General features: G+C 36.2%; 2 protein-coding genes across 5 annotated transcripts in view; both read left to right on the plus strand.

Annotated features, from left to right (window-relative positions):
• Window positions 1-20,629, plus strand: part of LOC113494407 — a 187,635-nt gene that overhangs the window by 93,153 nt on the left and 73,853 nt on the right. The gene's annotated exons all lie outside the window — the stretch shown is intronic.
• LOC113494409 (lipase 1-like) lies at window positions 18,636-20,624 on the plus strand. The gene has a single exon (XM_026872730.1). The coding sequence runs from the start codon at window positions 18,720-18,722 to the stop codon at window positions 19,986-19,988; it is 1,269 nt and encodes a 422-aa protein (XP_026728531.1). The 5' UTR covers window positions 18,636-18,719; the 3' UTR covers window positions 19,989-20,624.

The raw sequence follows: 20,629 nt of genomic DNA on the forward strand, positions 1-20,629 counted from the left end.
ACTGTGGCTTTGGCTTGGTAAACTCAACCACTCGGCTATCCGTGCAGTCAAAGGGTTTTAGATACAAGGATAAAAATAATAGTAATTATTTGTTTAAATGAAATTTTATTTTGAAATAAATTTATTGCAAGTTTTCCCGAAACGCCTACAGACTATTAAAAAGCAATTCATGAAAATGATTAAAATTTGCATTGCTGCAAAATTCAGGTACAGAAATTGATTTTTCTTGAGTAAAATCCTATACAAATAATGTAGGTATCTTCATTAGGGTGCCTTGCCGAAATAAATACGGAACCCTATTACTGGAGGCCCCAATGTCTGCCCGTCTGTCAGCAGGGTGTATCTCATAAATCGTTAAAGGGACTGATGTCGTATTTCAGTGGGCACTATAACAACAAATACTATAAGAGTTAATCACGCTTATCTATCGCGATAGTTCCTAGTTTCGGACCCAACCGGAGCCCTTAATCACGAGAACGCGTGGCGGAGGTGCGGCGAATCAATATTTTTTCGTTTTTTAATTCGTACTGTTAAAAATTGACTGATTTTTAATAAATTAATACTGTTGCTTAATGCAAAAGAATGTTAAAACACTTTTTCAAATGAAACCCAAAATAATATATATTGTTCACAATTTATTTTCAGTGTTCGGTTAAATTTGGACGTCATAAACCTTCTTTCGCAAATCAACAATTTAAAGTCTAAACTTATAAAATGAAGTTAATAAAAATATAATTTTAATAGTATTCTATCCAAGTATCCAACATCATTGTGGAGCCTGCAGTTAGCCAGCACTGTAAAAGTTAGTGTCGCTGCCATCTATACAAAACTCTGTTAGAGTCACACAAAGGGAATCGCTACATTTATTTGGCCAGCAGTGTACTGAATTGTTGCTGAACATACAAGTCAGACCCTCGGGTTCGCTTCGTACTTTTGGGAATTTATTCATGTGTTAGGAAAAGTGGAGAGAATAGTCTATCGTCGTACTTAAAAAAAAAATAATAAAGAATTATTTATCTCTTATTTGTCCAGAACTTACAGTGTTGCGAGTGAAATTCGTTAATTTTGAATTTTATTTTGATAATATTTAAGATTTGTCGGTTCACTTGCGCATTTTCGGTATCACATTTATACTTTTGAAACACATTTTAAAGTAATAATTAATTTTCTTAGATTAAACAGGTAATTTATTTCAAGGTATTATTTTATTAGGATTAATGAATACAAACAATAATTATCATTATAACTATTGATATTATCGAAGCTAAATAATTACTGAAAGAGGTCGATCCTTATCTAATAAATTGAATTATGACCTATAGCAATGGTTATACAGACCAGGAGTTAAGTTAATGGAGTTAAATTTAATCAATTAAAGCTTTTTTTATAAATTCTAGTAGATGTGGTTATTACACATTGCTCGGTCCAAGAGTTTTAGAACCTTAACTGCCATAAAAGATATATAATAAATGCAGTAATTATAGTATGTTCTTCTAATTATTACTTGATGTAATCATTAATTGTTTTTTTATTTAATGATAATGACAGTCTATTTACTTCCCACGGCTGAATGCAGACCTCTTTCCATTAAAGAAAGCCCTGAAGCATTGGAAACCGCGATCTCAGTTACCAATTATTTAGAATTCAGGTTTTCTCACAATGACGATTTTCTTTTACCCTTTGTCAGGGCTCTGTCAGTTCAAGTCACATTAATAGGTACTTTACTTGCGTTTGTATCGAACTTGCACCTCGTGAATACAAATCCACGCATAGAACCGCAAGTCGACCACGATATATTTTTATCTCGTTGAAAATTAGCACGTAAAAAATTGCTGACTGTCAGACAAACGGAAAAGCAGCGAAAATGGTACCTATCACCTTTGTTAACAAGGCACGTCTTAATTAACGACATAAAAACAAATTCATAATTAAAGCGAATTCTGACAAAAGAATAAAACTAAAAAATAAAAGCGGCCATATTGAAATTCGAAATTCAAAACACCTTTTGACATATTTTTGTAAACAAGCATTCAGCATACAAGGCTTTGACCGGCGACTGAGCAAAGACCGAGAGAACGAACGAATGAACGAAAGTTGAATGAACGAAGTTAAAATGTATGGGTAAATACGAGCTGCACTTTTCAAACATTTGGGAGTTTCAGAAAAATGTTATTTGGTGTGTGTAGGGTGACTGAGAGTTTTTTGGTAGACAGGACTACGGTTATTTAGGACCTAGTTTAAAATAAATCTTTTTTTCTCAATTTTTATGCAATTATAAAATAAAATTTTAGATAAATAAAATTGAAAACATTTTATTTTTTAACAGCGATTGCTTGCAGCTTCTCGCGACTGAATGTCGGCTAGAGCTGCGAAAACATTTCCTTTTTTTAACGAAGTCGGATACAACTAGCCTTTGTGTAGCCTAAAGGCCACTTTTTATATTCGATCTCAATCCCCAATTTACGGATCGAGATTGATATTTGAAGCTAGCTGAATAACAAAATTTCTTCAATATCTGCCCTTTTGTTTAGACGTGGAGATGTAACAAACATACAAACACACACATGCTCATATACCATCGAATATATAATTTTGGCAGTAGGTATTTTTTCCAAAAGCGCTTTTCTGGTTTCTTGATACTTATCATCAATATTTTTAATCTGATGGCTGAATCCCTTAAATACCTACGTATCACAAAGATAGCTCTTGTGTTGAGGGCGCTCATAACATTAAAAGCACGAAATTGGGTCTCAAAGCCGAAATGCCTTTACATCGAAGTAAGCACCTTAATTGGAAAACCACTTCGGCCTTTAATATTATTTGATGACTTCAGAAGTATAATCTGGTAATTGATGTTGATGTAATGATAAAGCACTTGTTTTTATAATAATTTTCGTGTTTTGAAATCATTATTGTTTCTTTAATAATGGTACTTTAACTCATGCGTATTCATCAAGATTGCCCGACTAGTTTCGGCCTCAGTGGAACTCCTAAATCATGAGCTGACATGGCGACCAGCGACCAAGTTAGACTAGCAAAGCATTTCATCATTGATGGCTTAAGAATAGAAAATGAATTGATAGCTACAATGCAATGGGTATGACTTCCCTTTAAGACAAGTGACATGGCATTGTCTTGTCAGATCCATTGATTGGACTGCTACGTCAGAAAACGTTCGGAAAAACTGTTAAAGAGGTTGTAACCAAGGACAGGTGCCATAACTATGCCTTGAATCGACATATGAAGAAGGAATATTTTATAATATTTCTTATGGACAGCATTTTAGGAAGAACACACGGAAGTACTAGCTATATAGTGACATCTTGTCTTTTACTGCACCGATAGTCGAGTGGTTGATGTCACCACGCCAAACCCATTGAGCGCGACGTGCCACGGGTTCGAACCCAAGTAGGACAAACATTTGTGCATGCTTGCTTGTATGTTGGTGAAAACCCCGTGAAACAAGGATTACGTTACTTAATAGAGTCGTTTAAAATCAAAAATGTTATAAAGAACCAAAGCAGATACCCAGCTGCCACAGGTATCATATCTTTAAAAACAAACTTTAAGAAAAATCTTCGTCTCAGATGTAATATCACGCGAGATATCATATCAGCAGACAGATTTAATAACACTTATCAAGTTTGCAACAAACTTTGTAGAGACAGATCCTTTTAAATCCAAGCCATGTTACCTCACCGAGATAACTTGAACTTTAACATAACTATTTACTTAATATATTACTTTTATTAAAAAGTAAAGTTTAATAACATTTCATAATATATAAGTTTTTGGTATCATATGTTATTTTAACCTGACAAACGTGAATAGTAATATTCCACAACTTTCACACAACGCCATCTAGTCTCAGACTAAGCTAAGCTTTTATTATGAGTATTGCATCTGATAAGCATACGTATATATATCTAAGTACATACGTTAAATAGATAAATTACACTCAAACACAGAAAAAATATTTGTTGTTCATCACAAAATGTCTTGGGTGGGAATCGAAGTCACCACTTCCGATATAGCAGTGAGGGCCACTAACCACCAGCGTAACAGGCTAGTTTTATAATTGTCCTTTTTCCATTGAAAAATAATATTATTCCTATCAAAATGACCTTCAAGAAAACCTACAATATACATATTATTTTTACATCAAACATGTGTTACATCTAAACAATTATGGTAGTAGCTACAGAGGATTACGAGTTCGTCGCACGATCAAAATGGACGGAAAATAAACCGCGGCTTACCAACCAGGATGTCCGCCAGATCGCCATTAGCGATAAGGCCGCAACTCGTTCAATATTATTTTTCTTTCATTCGGCACAAATCGGTATTGGCTGAGTTTTTTGAGGTGTATGTTTTTTTCTATATTTTGTGTAAACGAGAATGTTTTGTTTGATAAATAGGAAAGGTTGATGACAACTGGACGCTATTGCTTTCAGTTACTAATACTTCAAATTTACGTTGTATCATTTGAATGTTTGAAAAACAGGTTTTTTTTTTGGGATCAATAAATTATTATAAGCTTATGAACTTATAAGTGGTCTGATAAAAGAGTCACCGATTATCTAAAAATGGAAATAAACTTAACGTTGGCAGGTTTGGAAGGATGAGCTAGGTCCGAATCGCTCATCTATCGTTATGGCTACATAAAGTCGGGTCGCTTGACAAATAAAAAAACATGTGTTTTGAGTTTTTATATTGCGCGCACGTATGTTTTGCGCGATTCTCCAGAATGTCTCCAGTTGTAGATAAGGAAATCCATGGGTTACGTATAACTAACAATTATTTGAATGTGGGACATATCTCCCAGATATCACAAATCATATACACCCTACAAAGACGGACAGAGCAAGTTAAGCATTTCCCAAATTGGCCCACCCTCAATTGGAACAGTCTCAGTTGGGACGTTGCTGAGATTTCACAGAATAAATTATGCAAATGTGAACATCATTAAGTTTTCAGTTCTGGCGTTTAGACGGCGAAAGAGATCCCAAAGGAATCATAGTCGCGTACATTTTTGAGGGGACATTGTGCATTTTTCATTGCAAAATTAGACTCAGTACGAAATAATGGTCTGGAAATTTGGATTGTAATTTTCAAAACTTTTTACCGTCGTTTTGAGTTTTTTTCGTGTCAATATTTTGTAAATGTAAAGTTTTTTCACCAATCTTTATTTAAGCTCACGAATTTACAAGGTATTCAGAAATTAAGAATAATATTATAGTTAGCGTTTTTGTGAATATAAAAATACCTAGGTATCATTACCTACTTAAAATATGTTTAAGTATGAGTCGGATTCGCAATACAGAGGGTTCTTACAAATAGGCTAACGAAAATAGATTTTTTAAAATAATGGGTAACACATAAAAAATATAGTTCGAATCGTTGCCAAGACCTCGATTTTGGCTAAACGGATAGAAAGTAGGCCCCTAATACTGGGACTCTGTTTTACTCTTTGTGTACGGTATACTAAAAAATAAATAAGTAACGAAAAAAAAAATATGGAAAGTAGATATATATCCCACTCATTACAAACACATTAAAAATTAATATCGTTTTCGAAGAAAAGGAAAACCAATACCCACATTATTTACGAGACATTTTCCTCGACGTCCACAGAAAAACACTTATTATTTGCAACACATCTCAGATATTACTTAATATATGTCCACCGTTCATAAATCCTATGAAATTGCGGTATATTATTACCCCCCCCCCTAAACCGAGCGACACGACCGACACGAAACCACCCTCGCAAGTCTTTGTCGTACCCTCGATCAGCGTGTGACGTCACTAATGAGCTGACGTCATTTCCGCCGCCATTTCCCGCCGGATCTGTCTGGATTAGAGCTTTGTAGTGTTTTATGGAGGCGTGGGGGGTTTGTACTGAGATATGTTGTAGCTATAGTGGGATATACAGGGGGTTTTTAAATATCACTCTTTTATTTAATTACTAGTTTTTCGCCCGCGGCTTCTCCCGCGTCGATTTCGGTTATATTCCAAGAGAACTCTTCAGTAGTCCGGGATAAAAACTATCCTATGTTCTTTCTCAAGGTCCACTCTATCTCTGTACCAAATTTCAGTAAAATCGGTTCAGTTGTTTAGACGTGAAAGCGTAACAGACAGACAGACAGACAGGCAGACAGACAGAGTTACTTTCGCATTTGTAATATAAAGTAGGGATTTTAGGGTAAAATCGGAATTCTATAATTAAGGCTCCGCTGTTTATCAGTTCGTCGATCACCAGGCTGTGTTACATGAACCGTGATAGAAAGACACATTAAATTGTTTATTTATTTACACTTTTTATGCATTCAATGTAAAATGGACTTAATGCCTGAGGCATTCTCTACCAGTCAACCAAAGGGCGATGCAGAGATATCAAGAGGTAGGTGTACCTATAAAAAGGTCATAATATGATATATTATCATAATTATACCTACATACTGACAATTATATAGACTCACAACAACTAATACTAAAAATAAACATCGACGCTAAACAACAGTAGGCCATAAATTTGCCACACCACCGATTTGGTCACCTTCAGCCTTCTGTCTTCAGAACCCTCAGAGTCGCGAGTCCGACTCACTCGTCACCGATTTTTTTCCTAACCATTAGCGTCCTACTACGGAACAAAGGCCTCCCTTCCCTCCTTCCATTTATCTCGGTAACGAGTTCTTCCTGTCATCTCCCTTTGAGCCTGCCACAATGTTTTGCAAGGCTTACATGCATACATGTAATAAACCTTCTAAAAGAGCGTCAAATATATAGATTAGGTAACCTGTAGGAAAACCATCCTATTGATATTATAAACGTGACAGTGAATGCATGGATGTATAGATGTTTGTCACTCTTTCACGCAAAAACCTCTGAACAGATTTAGACGAAACTTTTTATGCAGATAGTTAATGACTGGGATTAGGACAGGATCGTTTTTGTCCCGATTTTATGTTCCCGTGGGATGATTTGTAGATGGCAGACCCGCGGGCAACAGCCCTTATAGTCTTACTCTTTATTAAATTTCATCAAATTCTGATCATTAGTTTTAGCGTGTAACAGTCACAAACATGCATCAACATTCCCGGTTTCTATATAACTGAAATTGTTTTTCGGATTCTTATATTTTAATCACAAAAACACTTGAGTGAATTGGGTTTAATTTGGTTTTTCATTGTTTGACATTTTATGTCGGTTGCTTGAACTAATGACATTTGGTTAATTATAACAATCTTTTGTTTTGACTGAGAAGCTTCTCACAGTATGTAATTAATGAGTATTATTAAATCATATAAAAGTTATTTTTGTTACATCGTTAAAAGTCTTACACATTATAATATAATTAATTTAATATAATTTATACAGTCTTTAAAGGCACGGCATAAATTCAAGGGAAGAAACCCGGTCTTTTGTAAATGCGTACACGAGGACACAAGTTCAACACGCAGAGCTCTTATTAGGAACTTATATTTGTTTAAAAATGACAGGTTATTAATTTTTTTAATATCTTTCAAACCTTCAAGAAAAGACCATATTCTTTTTTAAAAGGCCGGCAGGGCACTTGTATTACCTCTGGTGTTGCGGGTGTCCATGGGCGGTGGTAATCGCTTTACATCAGGCAATCCGTCTGGTTGTCTGCCCCTAACGTAAGTGCATTATTTTGAATCAGAGTTACAACCCTTGAAATTTGTCTGCAAAGCAATACGAACTTGAAAGGCTGATTGCGCAGTTCTGTATACCTGTTGGTTTGGTCAGCCTCAAGATAAGGCAGGCCCCAATTACGAGGGTGCTGTGGAGAGTACTCGACCTTGGATGCTGAAGGATTGTTTCTGAAGGGTTTAGGGTATGATTGTATAATTTTCTGTGGGAAAATGGGAAATAGGGAACATTTGGCAAGATTTTAGGCTTTTCGCTTGTCATCTAAAATTTTCCTTAAAGGGGTAAAAGTAAAAGGTCCATCCGTCTCCAGGCTGGACCTCAAGAGCCGTGGCTGGACCTCATAGCTAGACAGATGAAATTTTTACAGCGGATATTTTGCTGTTGACGATAAAACGGCACATACTGAAAATGTTATGATTATAAATTTTTGGTTGACAAAAAGCCCTCGGTATCGCGAGTCCGACTCTCTTTTGACACGACATATCTTATAGGTTGCGTTTGTTTGATATGAAGGTCCTCAAAAACCAATTTGTCAAACCTTTAAAACACAGAATAAAAATATTAGGTTCCGTCAAACGAACGTTAAAAATTTCGAATGGGTGACCAACCTTTCAAACCGTATGCTTCAATAATAAAAGCGTTCGAAGCAAAACAAAAACTACCAAGTATAGTAGCACCCTTAAGAAAATAATACCGAAGAAAAACTCAACCCAAACAAACAAAAAAAAAAGAATCTATCCACCCAAGTATGTGTCATACAAAACAAAAGATAAGCTGGCTGTTAACCCTATGACCGCGGGTGTAGCCTCGACCAACCCTCACTCGCGGTACGGTGTGATAACAGGGTATAACCGACCTACGTGATTCCTGCTATCTACTAATGTTTGTATGTTTGTGTCATATTTATTGCAGCAAGTTAAGTTTTATTGAGTAATATTTTGGAAACTTCTTCGTCGAATATACGTTCATTACTGTACGGTTGTTTGTTGCTGTTGTTTTGGCTATGAATTAGGTTAAATTGCTTAGGAGTGTTTAGTTGTTGAAGTTAAGACAAAATACCAGTCTACAAAATAAAGAATATAAGTCTATTAATGTCCTATTGCTGGGCACTGGCCTCTCTCATGCAGGGTAGCTTTAATAATTGTGAAATAAAGTGTTGTAAATTATTATGTTCACTGACCTATATTTTAAAGACCTCTTATACCTGTAACAAAATATTTCAACTAGTTACATTTCAATAGATAGCTTTTCTTTTTAGAAGGACCGCAATCTATCTCTTATTTAGAGACAAATTCAGTTATTAAAAAACGGGTTATTCGGGTAAAAACGGAACCCTGTTACTTTGGTTTCTTATAAATCGTGATAGCTACAGTTGAATATTTCTATTGGTACAGATGGTTTATTTCTATTGACACTATAATGAGAAATACTAAAGATAAAGATCGAGGATATAGCAAGCAACGCTGCAACGGTTGTTACGAACATATTGTTTTATTTTGCCTATGTGTACCACCTATATGGTACACCTCAGAGTCACGAGTCCAACTAGCACTTATCTGCTTTTTATTTTATACAGTTCAACACGATTACGTAAGCCCAATACGTTCATACCATAAATAAATGTCGATAGTATTCCAACGTCTCGGGTGCAGTGTACCGCGCGGCGTATCGCCACGCTCGACTTGAGCGTGATTGGGAATGATCTGAGCTGTGGAGAGAGGAGAGGATGGAAGTGGCATTAAGACGTATACCTGCTGTAATAATATAATCTTAAAAAATTATGAGAGATTTGAAACAGGAGTTGAATAAGAACAAATTATGGGAATCGCATTCCTATCCGATATGTAATCTAGCTGCTTTTCAATTCGACTCAAAAGATGACCGATAGATAATGCTTGACTACCACGATTGCACGTAATAGTTTAAATAAATAAATGTATGAAGTAATGCTGGCTGACTTGTGACTACAATACATTTGAGCGATTCATCGGTTTTAGTACTTGGGGAAATACAACTAAATTTTTATTTATACATATTTAACTATCCAAGATATTTCCCAGAATTTTTCTACTGTATTTTTAGATAGCGACCCGTAAATTTTGGTATTTTAATTATTTTACGTCCTTGTACACTTCCATCTACTTATTTACATTCCATGCCGCGCTCGCAGGAGTATCTCCGGTTGCCTAGCAACGGCTCTAACGCCTTTATTTCCAATAGCAGGATCAATGAACGAATTGAACCAAATATTTAATTTAAAATATTTAATTTTAAGATTCGGCTTTAAGTATTATTACCTCATTCTTGTTTAAGATCTGTGATGAAACCTTAATGGCTTTTGTCCAACAGTGGTCATTACTAGGCTGTTCTTAATATTATTTTTCTTTAATAGTTATAACATATGATTTTTTTTTTCACTTTTGCAGAATTGGCAGGGATTCAGCTGCATTTTCAAGTAAAGGCTTTCATACAATATTTTGCGTTAATCATGGTCTAATACTACAAAGTTAATTAGTTTTAGTTGGAAATTGAGTCTCATGCTTCTCCGTTTCGTGTAGTTGATAAAAAAACCTGGTGTATAACGTAAGCACACCCTTTTACACATCCAAGGTGAGCTTAAATTACTTTTTACACCGGGATTGGAACCTACGACCTTTGTCTTTGGCAGTCCAACGGTCACACTGATAAACTATAACTAGACCACGCCGTCTCTGTGATTTGCAGCAATTAAATAGAACTTCTTATAACTTACCCAATGACATACAACAGTTAATACCTTCATAATGCTACTATAAGTCCACGTGAAACATTAACCCATATTGAAGACGCCGCTCATCACGCGCCGTGGGGTCTCGCTAAAGGTCACGAGGTCATACCTGTCGGCAAGTGGGTCACGTGACCTGTCCGTGCCCCCCACAAATGTCGCGGGGTGATAATTTATCACAACACACAATGGCGCTGTTATTGGTGCATGCCATGAGTAGGGTCGCTTTTGTGGTGGGTTTCTATGTGTGTGTGTGTGTGTTTGTTGTGTTTTTGGTTGGTGTTCAATGGAGAATTTGATTGAAATAATCTAATTAGTCTGTCAGGTAGATTTGAAAAAGATTTGCTAACGTATGTTTTTTTTTATTTAGATAAAAATATGAAGGTTTGGTAGGAGAAAAGTCATCACAGATTGTCAAACGTATGGGAGAGAGTGCTAGTTACGTCACTTGTCAGTAAAAAGCGTAGTGATAAGTGACGTCACATGAGATTTCAATTTACTGTTTCAACTTCAGTCTTTATTTACGAGGTAAAAGAAAAAATACGTATCCGGTAGTCTATATAAATTGATTCTATTTTCTTACCTTTCTACTTTAAATTTTTCAGTGCACATCTTTTACATGATATTACGAGGGAGCCTCGTAGGTTTATGTAAGATTTAGTGACTTTGTACATACGTCAAATTGTTGAATCGAGTTCTAATTTTTAATGGCAAATGAGGGTGCGAAGTGTTGCATTTGGGTTAGTGTCTGGTGGGTTTGTTGTCACCAAATTTCAGCAACAGTTTTAATTTTAAGGGACACCTAATTATATTGCAGTAATTTTACGCTACGACGTCTAAATACGAGAAAATTATTTGCAACGACCATAAAGGTAGATTTTTTAGATTTTCTTTTAGTTATTGGTAATAACATATAATATAGACCAAGAGTTTATAATGATAGTAAATATATGAAAATGCAGAGTTTACTGTTCTACCTATAAAACTTGTTATCAATTTTATGCATAAACTATCTCAGAATACACTATGCTTTATGGCACTCGTTTCAAATCCAATAAAATAAATATGGGCAGGCGTGGGAGTAAGATCGACGGCAGAATGGGAATGGCGGTAAAATACCACTAAAAATGCGGTAAAATTGTGGTAAAACCGTGGTAAAATGCGGGTAAAAATGAATGATAATGATGTTAAAGAACGCAGGCGCGTATCAGTACATTTTAATAGATCTTAAATCAAAGTTTACGAGTGTTTTATTAGGCACCTTTCACGATGGATCGCGGTCTTATTGTCTGCTTATTATGAAGTACTCTATTATGAATGAAGGATTTTGAATCTAAGGTACTTACCTAAATGATTTGATATTCGATTCGTAGTAATTGAAACATTTTTGTTTTCCCGAAAAGCTAGTAGGCTGAAATTTTCAGGGTAGCTTCAAATTCGATGACCATGCAATTTACAACTATTATAAAGGCTGGACCGATTTGGCTGAACATTTGAGTGACATTTCAAAACGTGGGTTTTTAGATTTTTTTAATCTTTTCCTAATCGCTTACTAGGGGAATCGTAATTTAGTATGTAAGAAAAGAAATTCTGATCATGCAAGCGCCTAACAAAATAATCTTAGCAATAAGAATTTGAAGTTGAGGACACGTACCTAGATTGTGTTATTTATGTTTATTTGTTTCATGAACCAATTATTATCTTCACTTATAAAAATAAAATTAATAGGATGATATTAAGCAACGTAATTTAATTAATTAACTCAATAAGTATAATTTGTTATATGTACCAATCTCGCAAAAACAACGAAATACTCTTAAAAAAGACTCCCGCTCTAAGGAATTAAATCCTCATGCCGCAGGCGGTTTTTTAAACATTCAAGTCACATGTACAAAGACACCCAGACTCCGGACAAGCATTCGCAATTCCCACAAACGCTGGTCCTCCGCGGGGATGGAATCCGGGACCCGTCGCACACAATGGGTTTAGTTAGCATTGTCACTTTATTGGTGACCTCATAGGTTTGATTACAGACAAAGGGAGAGATAGAAAAAAAATAAGCTAATTAACTCTTTCTAGTACCACAGCAAAGCTCCCCAGTTAGCCTACATTACACAGACCTGCTATTTATAGTCCAGCCGCGAGTTTCACAGTCTATTTCATTTAAACGCCTAAAAGCCTAAAACTTTTCGCCCTTGGCTTCGGTTTTCCCTTTTTAAAAGGCATAAAACACCAATCTTTTTGCTTAAACAAACAAATGAACAACAAATTTGAAATTGGTTCGAGTGTGAATGGTTTTTTTCCAGTGAAAATGGTCCTGAAAATCTATTGCTTAGGTTTTTTGTTCCAGTAGATTTAAATGAAAAGGCTTGATACTGAAATTGTTTTGATCAAGGATATTTTTTGACCCTATCCTGCATACTTCAAGTTCACAGAATAATGTGGGGTTGGTGAATTTTTTGATCATTTGAAATTGGTGTTAAGTTTCAGTAGCTCGTAGTGTTGTTTATGTATTTACAGACAGAAACGTTTTTACCCTTTGAAGCAAAACTCATTAAGATGTCATATTATCTGGCCTATACATAAAATTTTAATTGTAACAATATTGAATAGCAAACGTCGTATTACCAAAAAGCCATGTGTGTAAATTTAAATAATAAAAAACGATTTAAAATTTTCCATTCTCATAAACCCTTTTTCACTTTAGATATTGGCAACTCTCCTATATAATAAACTATAGAACAGTTAATTCCTTAGATCAGCTTCTTATCAGTCCTTATCTATCCACGTGTGAGCCACGTCCGACTTCCGCAGAGTTCACCGGAGGTCACAGCATCCGGGTCAAGTGAGTGTCTCGTCTGGACTACAGCTGAGCGCCTTCAGATCGATATACTTGTGACAAAGCGTTGTGTTGGTTCAATGATAACATCTGATTATATGAAATTCTCGTGGTGTACTCTGTGCCTACGGTGTACGAAATTGACCTCCTCCAAAACGACTAGACCGTTTCTCATCAAATTTTGTGTGCATATTAGGTAGATCTGAGAATGGGACAGCATTTATTTTTCATTGGCCAGTTTTTTTTTCTAGAACTATTATAATTTTTATGCCAAAACAACGTTTTCCGGGTCCGCTAGCAGTTTTATAAATATTTCCAGGTTTTTGTCAGTAGATTTTCTACAAAGAAAGTTCAAGAGCTCAAAAATATGGACACACGGTCAAAAATCTACCTTCTTACTAAGGGTTTACTTTCTGGCTGTCATCAAGTTGCACCTCTTATTAGTTGGTCAGACAAAATTTTCAGATATTCTGCTCTATTTCTTCGGTCGTTATTACACCAAAAGTTGAAAAAGTCTCTAACAGGCACTTTTAAAACCTTGAAACGACGACCAAAATCCCCTTTTAATGGAGAAAAATTGGTAGGAGAATCTCTGAAAACCAGTATTCACCTCTCAAACAAAGATAATTCAACTTGCACTTGCTGAAGAACTGGTTTACCTTTAAACCCATCTCAGTAAATGTGCCAGAACGATCAGTAGCAGTGATACCCATACTCTGAAGGTCCATCAATCAGGCGCGGTCGTTGAACTGGCATCGATCGCGCTAACTGGGTCACTCGGTTCCACGCTGCTCTCCCGACCTCCGTGCAGTTTAAACAGAAGGATTACTAGTCGGAAAAGTCATTTCATGCATTTAGAAAAGATTTCTTAAGGATTGGAAGAGGTTTTAGATCCATGTGTGTCTTGAGTCCACAAGCTGACATTTATAGTCTTAAAAAAGGTTTTTAGTTTGCTTTGTTCTCTGGCGTCAAAGTTTTTATCTATACAAATAAAATAATCCCAAAATCAACGGAGTTGTGTTGCTTCATAGCGGAGTTTCTAAAGCCATTTTCTAGGTCTAATCTTATGACAAAGCTAATATGTATGCCAAGTCTCAGTTCAATCAACTACCGGAAACTGGGGTTGGAAAAATCCACAATTGAACAATTAATGAAATTAATTAAAAATGAAATCTCAAAAGACCATATATTATAATGTGTGAATCCGCAGATGACGATGATATAATTACGCTCTTGCAGTTGGAATGATGCTTCTAACATTTTTGATAACTTATATTATTCTACTGCTTGGTGAAGGTACTTTCGACTTCTAAACTTTCTCATAAACCAGATCGTCGTACCAACTTAAGGTCTTCAATAGGGTCTGAAACTAATCGGACCATCTCGCTAAATACGTGCATAGAAGTAAAATGTCGTATTTTTTTATATTTGACAACCTCCGTCGTCGAGTGGCGTACGCACCGGTTTCAAGGTGTCGCTAGCTCTGAGGTCCCGGGTTCGATCCCCGGTCGGGTCAATGTAAAAATTGTCATTTCTACATTGTCTCGGTTCTGGGTGTTTGTGGTACCTTCGTTGTGTCTGAATTCGATAACACAAGTGCTTTAGCAACTTACTTTGGATTCAGAGCAATGTATGTGATGTTGTCCGCATTTTATATTTTTTATTTATTTCTCAGTAAACGGCCATCAATATTATGTATTCGATCTTACTTTACCAACTAAGAATAATGTTATAAGAACTTCCACCACTCAGGCCCCCAAGATACAAGCTTCCAGCTTAGTTTGGGACCATTGTCAATAAATGTAATGAAAATTTTAATTTTTAAAACAATAAATTTTATTCTTATTTTACTGGCCATTCAGATTTGTTTTGCTTTCAAGGATGTTAGGACTTGTTCTTCTGCGTTACTTCTCGAGTGGAAGTTTTATTGTGAGTTCACCACAGGATATTGCAAGCTAACGTTAGTTTCTTAGATATTACATGTTAATTACATTACAGAACTCAACGGTGAGAATTTATTTCCTTAATGGAGTACCCCTTTTAATGGTGATGTTAGCTTTCTCAATCCCATTGGTTTAGGTACTGAATAAAGTCAACGTTATTAATACTTTATAGACATATTCTCAATAAGGATTGAAGAAAAGCAAGTTGACATCACATTATAGTTTAGGGTCTCGGATCGAGTCTGGATGAAGCTGGCACAGGACCGTCGAATTTGGCACGAGAAAGGGGAGGCCTATGCCCAGCAGTGGGAGGATAAAGACTGTGAATGGATGGATGGAAGAGACATTCCTAGTCTGGTGATACTATTATTAAAAACCTCTTTTTCTCTAAGGAATATCTACATGAGAAGAGACCTACAAACTTACCCCCAAACCAGATTTGGTTCCAATTACAATTATAATACGAATTTAATTCACACACGCATACACAAGAGCAAGTGGAGGCAATTAGAGCTAGTAGACGTCAATATTATGTTCTTCTTAGCTAGGAGAAGCGATAATATACCGCTATTTCACGTCGTAAACTATAAACAAATCTATGATAAAATCACAAAGCTGACCTTGGTGTGTGACACTGAATAGATAACAATAAAATATTCTAATTATTGTTAAATGTAATAGTGTGACCAATTCTATGTACAATGATTGAAATTAATTCGTGACCAAATTCGACGATAAATTGAATTGAAAGTGACTGATTTGTTGGTCTTGTGGTTAGTGGCCCTGACTGCTATACCGGAGGTCGTAGGTTCGATTCCCACCCAGGACAGACTGAAAGGATTTAGACGAAACTTGGTACACAGATTTATAACATAGATTAACACATAGCATTTTATCCCAATTTATGTTCCGGTGGAATCATTTTCGGTTTGTAGCAGGCGGGCCCGCAGGCTGCAGCTAGTCTAAAATAAGAACGTTGGCAGGTAAAAAGGAACCTTTGCAGATTTTGGTTTTATGGCAAAAATGTTTGGGTTAAAACTTGAAGATACTAACTATACAATTTGATTGCGTCCCTTTTGGAATTCCTTTTAAATACGAGATTATTTCGAATGTAAACAAGTTATCTTTATAATCATAAAACCTTCCCAAAAAGTGAAAAAAAATACACTTTTGCGAATTAAAGTGATATTAAAAATAACAGGTTCTCAGACGGATTTGTGTCTTTTACTTCTTACTTCTTAAATCCAAAAAATAAAATAATTAGTGAATAATAAAAGCTGAATTTATGAGTAGTTTTGAGTGTTGGCTTCAGTCTTAATAATAATGACCTTGACTGGCTTCAGCCGCGACCACTGCTGTTAAAAGACAACAGAAATCTGCGCAGGACATAATTATAATAATATTAATGATATCGTTTTTAAATCATCGACTTCAAATAAAACGACTGAGCTAAGCTTGGAGCTGAGGAGCTCGTGGCTAAGCTATAACCGCATAAGTGATTCGATCACAGGTTAAGCTATGCTTGACGCGGTTGGTCCGTAAACGGGTGACCATCTTTGTCATAACGAGTTCCTCCGTGTTTCGGAAGGCACGTTAAATTGTGGGTCCCGGCTGTTATTCCTACATCTTTGACAGTCGTTACAAGTAGTCAGAAGCTTGAAAAGTCTGACAGCCAGTCTAACCAAGGGGTATCGTGTTGCCCAGGTAACTGGATTGAGGCAGTCGCTCCTTGTAAAACACTGGTACTTAGCTGAAACCGGTTGGACTGGTAGCCGACCCCAACATAGTTGGGAAAAGGCTAGGCCGATGATGACTGAGCTAAGCTTGATGAAATGTATAGGACCAAGTCACAGCTATTTCGAATTGAATGAAAAAATAATCAACCAAATCGGTTTACGAAGTTTTGTCTTTACAAATTTTCTCCTTTTAGTAATTGGTTGAAAAGTGCACATCCCGTTCCATGACTCTCATAGCTGGATCCGACACGATTAGAGAGATATTAAGCAAAAGACCCAATTTTCTTCCGAAGCATTCAAGCTGACGTGTCACGAGTTCGATCCCAAGCAAGCAAGCGTTTGTGTGAACCACGAATAAATATGCTGAGTCTGGGTGTCTTTGTGCAAGTGACTTCAATGTTTGAGAATCCTCTCGCGACCCAAGGATTACCTAACTTCTTTAATGCGGGAGTAGTTCAAAAACTGAATAACTTATACTATTATATTTAAAACACACAACATTCAAAAAGTCTCTGTATACCCTGGGATCGAACTCGTGACTTTTGACTTGGCAGTTCTGCGGTCTAACCACTGGGCTATCGATTACAAAACCTTAGATTACTTGAGTACGTTGTTTACTTACAATTTTAATGACCTTTGTATTTGCATTCTTATCACTTTTTCCAACAAAGACAATAAGTTCTATGACTCATTGATGAATGACATTGACCGAGGAGACTAGCGGCCGAAGTTCAGATGAAGCAAATGTAAAACCCTTAAATAATAACATCGAGTTATAATTATATTATGTATAACTCCGTTTATTATTTTATTAGACACAAACCTGACGGTGTATAGTCTGATGTGTCTGGATGTGTGTCTGTCTACGGCGTCCGATGAAAGAGGAATTAATGATTTTTTAGTTGTTGTTTTAAAATAAAATGTGTTAAATATTTTTTACCTAGCAAGTAGATCAATGCTATTATTTTAAATTACACTACCTACTACTTAGTTCTTAGCCGTAATGTCAAGCAATTATTAATTAATTGATGTTCCGCGACCCCTTTAAACAAACAGAAACATAGAATTATAAATATATTAAAAAGAAAAACAGCAAATATAAATATTATTAAAAATTAACAGCCGACGCCGCGGTCCATCGTATAGTGAATAACAATTAAATAAAACGTATTATATATTATGACGTGGGTAATGTTAATTTTTATTTACAAGTTTTAGCCGTGGGTTTTCTTGCGTTTTATATGTTTAGATAAATATTTGTTTTCAATCATTTATATAACTAAAAAAATATTTTAACAGGAGGAAGTCGGGCAATAGATAGGTATTGAAATTATTATTGTGCCTTGAAATATAAGTTCTTTGTTTATTAAATCGTTTGTATGAATCGTAAAACAATATCTAATAAAACTGCTTTGTTATGACTTGGCTTGTCGTGGTGATCTGTCTTTTCATTTATTCTATAAGGCTGTGCTAACAGGTAATATCAACCATTCTTCCGCTAACTTCGAAGAATAAACGATCACAAGACTATCTCTAAATCGATTCTTCGATATTTGGTCTACATATAAATTACACACAAAAATAAGTGTGTCCATATAAATTAAGCAAAAAAAAAAAAAATACGACAGACGTCAAAACGGACGTCTATAAATGTTTAATTTTTTCTTTCCAATCTTGACGTTCACACAAACAACATAAATACTGGTTTGTGTATTATATAGATTAGTTCATTTGCAAAGGTGCTCTGTCCCGCAGTTGATAACATGACTTCGAAGCGACTAAACACGTTCAATATCATAGTCTTATCGGCGGTGGTGGTGGCCGCGGGATATCTTATACGGACTCCTTGGTTTCCCATCAAACGGGAACTGAAGCAATCCTTGGGATACCCGAAGGACTCCCTCTTAAACTTCACGGAGTTAACCGGCAGGTATGGGTACTCAACCGAGGAGCATACAGTGGTCACAGAAGACGGTTATATTCTCACGATGTTCAGAATCGCGAAAGCCAAGAATTGCCATAAACGGAAGAGATCCCCTCCAGTCCTAATGATGCACGGGCTACTGCTAAGTGCCGATACTTGGATCGATTCAGGACCAAACGCTGGTCTGGCGTACCTCCTCTCCGATGCCTGCTACGATGTCTGGGTCGGCAATATACGAGGGAATCATTATGGAAGGAGACACATTACCCTGAATCCAGACAAAGATAAGAAATTCTGGGACTTTTATATTGAAGAAATTGGAAAGTATGATGTTCCTGCCTCGATCGATTATGTCCTGGATAATACTGGGTTCGAGAAGCTTAACTATATCGGTTTCTCTCAAGGTTCCGGGACGTTATTTGTGATGTGCTCAGAAAGACCTGGATACTGTGACAAGGTGCAACTGATGATAGCTCTAGCGCCGGCGTCCAGGCAATATCACTCGCAATCAACAATTTTCAGAGGAATCACACAGATGTTTGAGAAGTTAGAAGATGCCTTCTCTTTGTGTGGTCTCCACGAAGTGTTCGCGACTGGCGCCTTCACTCAGGAGTTCTTTGCGTTCTTCTGCCAAGTGTCCGACATGACTGAGGCTATGTGTGAAGTGTTCATGAGCGTTTTCGACCAGGTGGACGCCTTCCATCCAGGATCTATCACTAACGACACCACAAAGGTTTTGGTCGGACACTTCCCGGCTGGAACGTCTTTACGGAACATGGCTCGATATGGCCAAAGCATGAGGAGCAAGAGGTTTCAGAAGTTTGACTACGGGATGGAGCAGAATCTGGTGATGTATGGAAGTGAACGGCCTCCGGAGTACAACCTCAGTGCTGTGACAGTGCCTGTGTTGTGTTTGTATGGGAAGAACGATGGTTTGGTGGATACAAAGGACGTTGAATGGTTGACGTCACGCCTTCCAAAAGTGCTGGAGGTGATGTTAGTCGAGGATCCGCTGTGGAACCACCTGGACATGACGTACAGTCAGTACACAAGTTATGCTATATTCCCAAAGGTTAATGAATACCTACTTAAATTCACTGAAGAGTAGCTGTGATACTATCTTATAATTGAATTCCTGGTGATTTGAAATCGATAAATGAGTGATAAGTGATATAGTGAGAACAAGTATTAATCTAGTTTTAATTATTTTAATCTCAATTTGTAAGTTGTAATCGATACGGAATTTATTATTATTTATTTTGGAATGGTTCCTTTAGTTAGCGTGTAAGGCATTTCGTGGTTTAATTTTGACCTCAGTTTAGCAGTTTAAATCGATTTGGTGTAAATATGTATAGATTTTGGAATGGTTCCTATCGTTGAAATTATTGTAAAGATATGTTTATCCCAGTTAAGGACAAAACGATAAAAACGACTGTATCTTGCTGGGCGCAGATAAAAATGGATTAATAATATTTAAATACGGACATTATTAAAAAAAAAATTATGGGAATTAAAATTGTCTATCACAATAACTGGTGACAGGCTTCTAGACCGATATTTTTGCAGACTTTTTATCGATTTGAGAAGTCTTAACTATTTTAATCGTAAGTTATCGAATAGAAACATCATTGCCGTACATAATTATGACCGATTGCTATTATCGATAATGCTTATCGCAATGTAACTCGTCTCCGAGCTCACCATTGTGTGAATACTTATGTAAAATAGCAATTATTAGACAAAAGAATA

This window comes from Trichoplusia ni, chromosome 5 (genome assembly GCF_003590095.1).
Source record: "Trichoplusia ni isolate ovarian cell line Hi5 chromosome 5, tn1, whole genome shotgun sequence".
In the NCBI taxonomy this organism is placed as follows: Eukaryota; Metazoa; Arthropoda; class Insecta; order Lepidoptera; family Noctuidae; genus Trichoplusia; species Trichoplusia ni.

Excerpts from the sequence above, each read along its gene's own strand:
- LOC113494409 (XM_026872730.1), top strand. The coding sequence starts at position 18,720 with ATGACTTCGAAGCGACTAAACACGTTCAATATCATAGTCTTATCGGCG.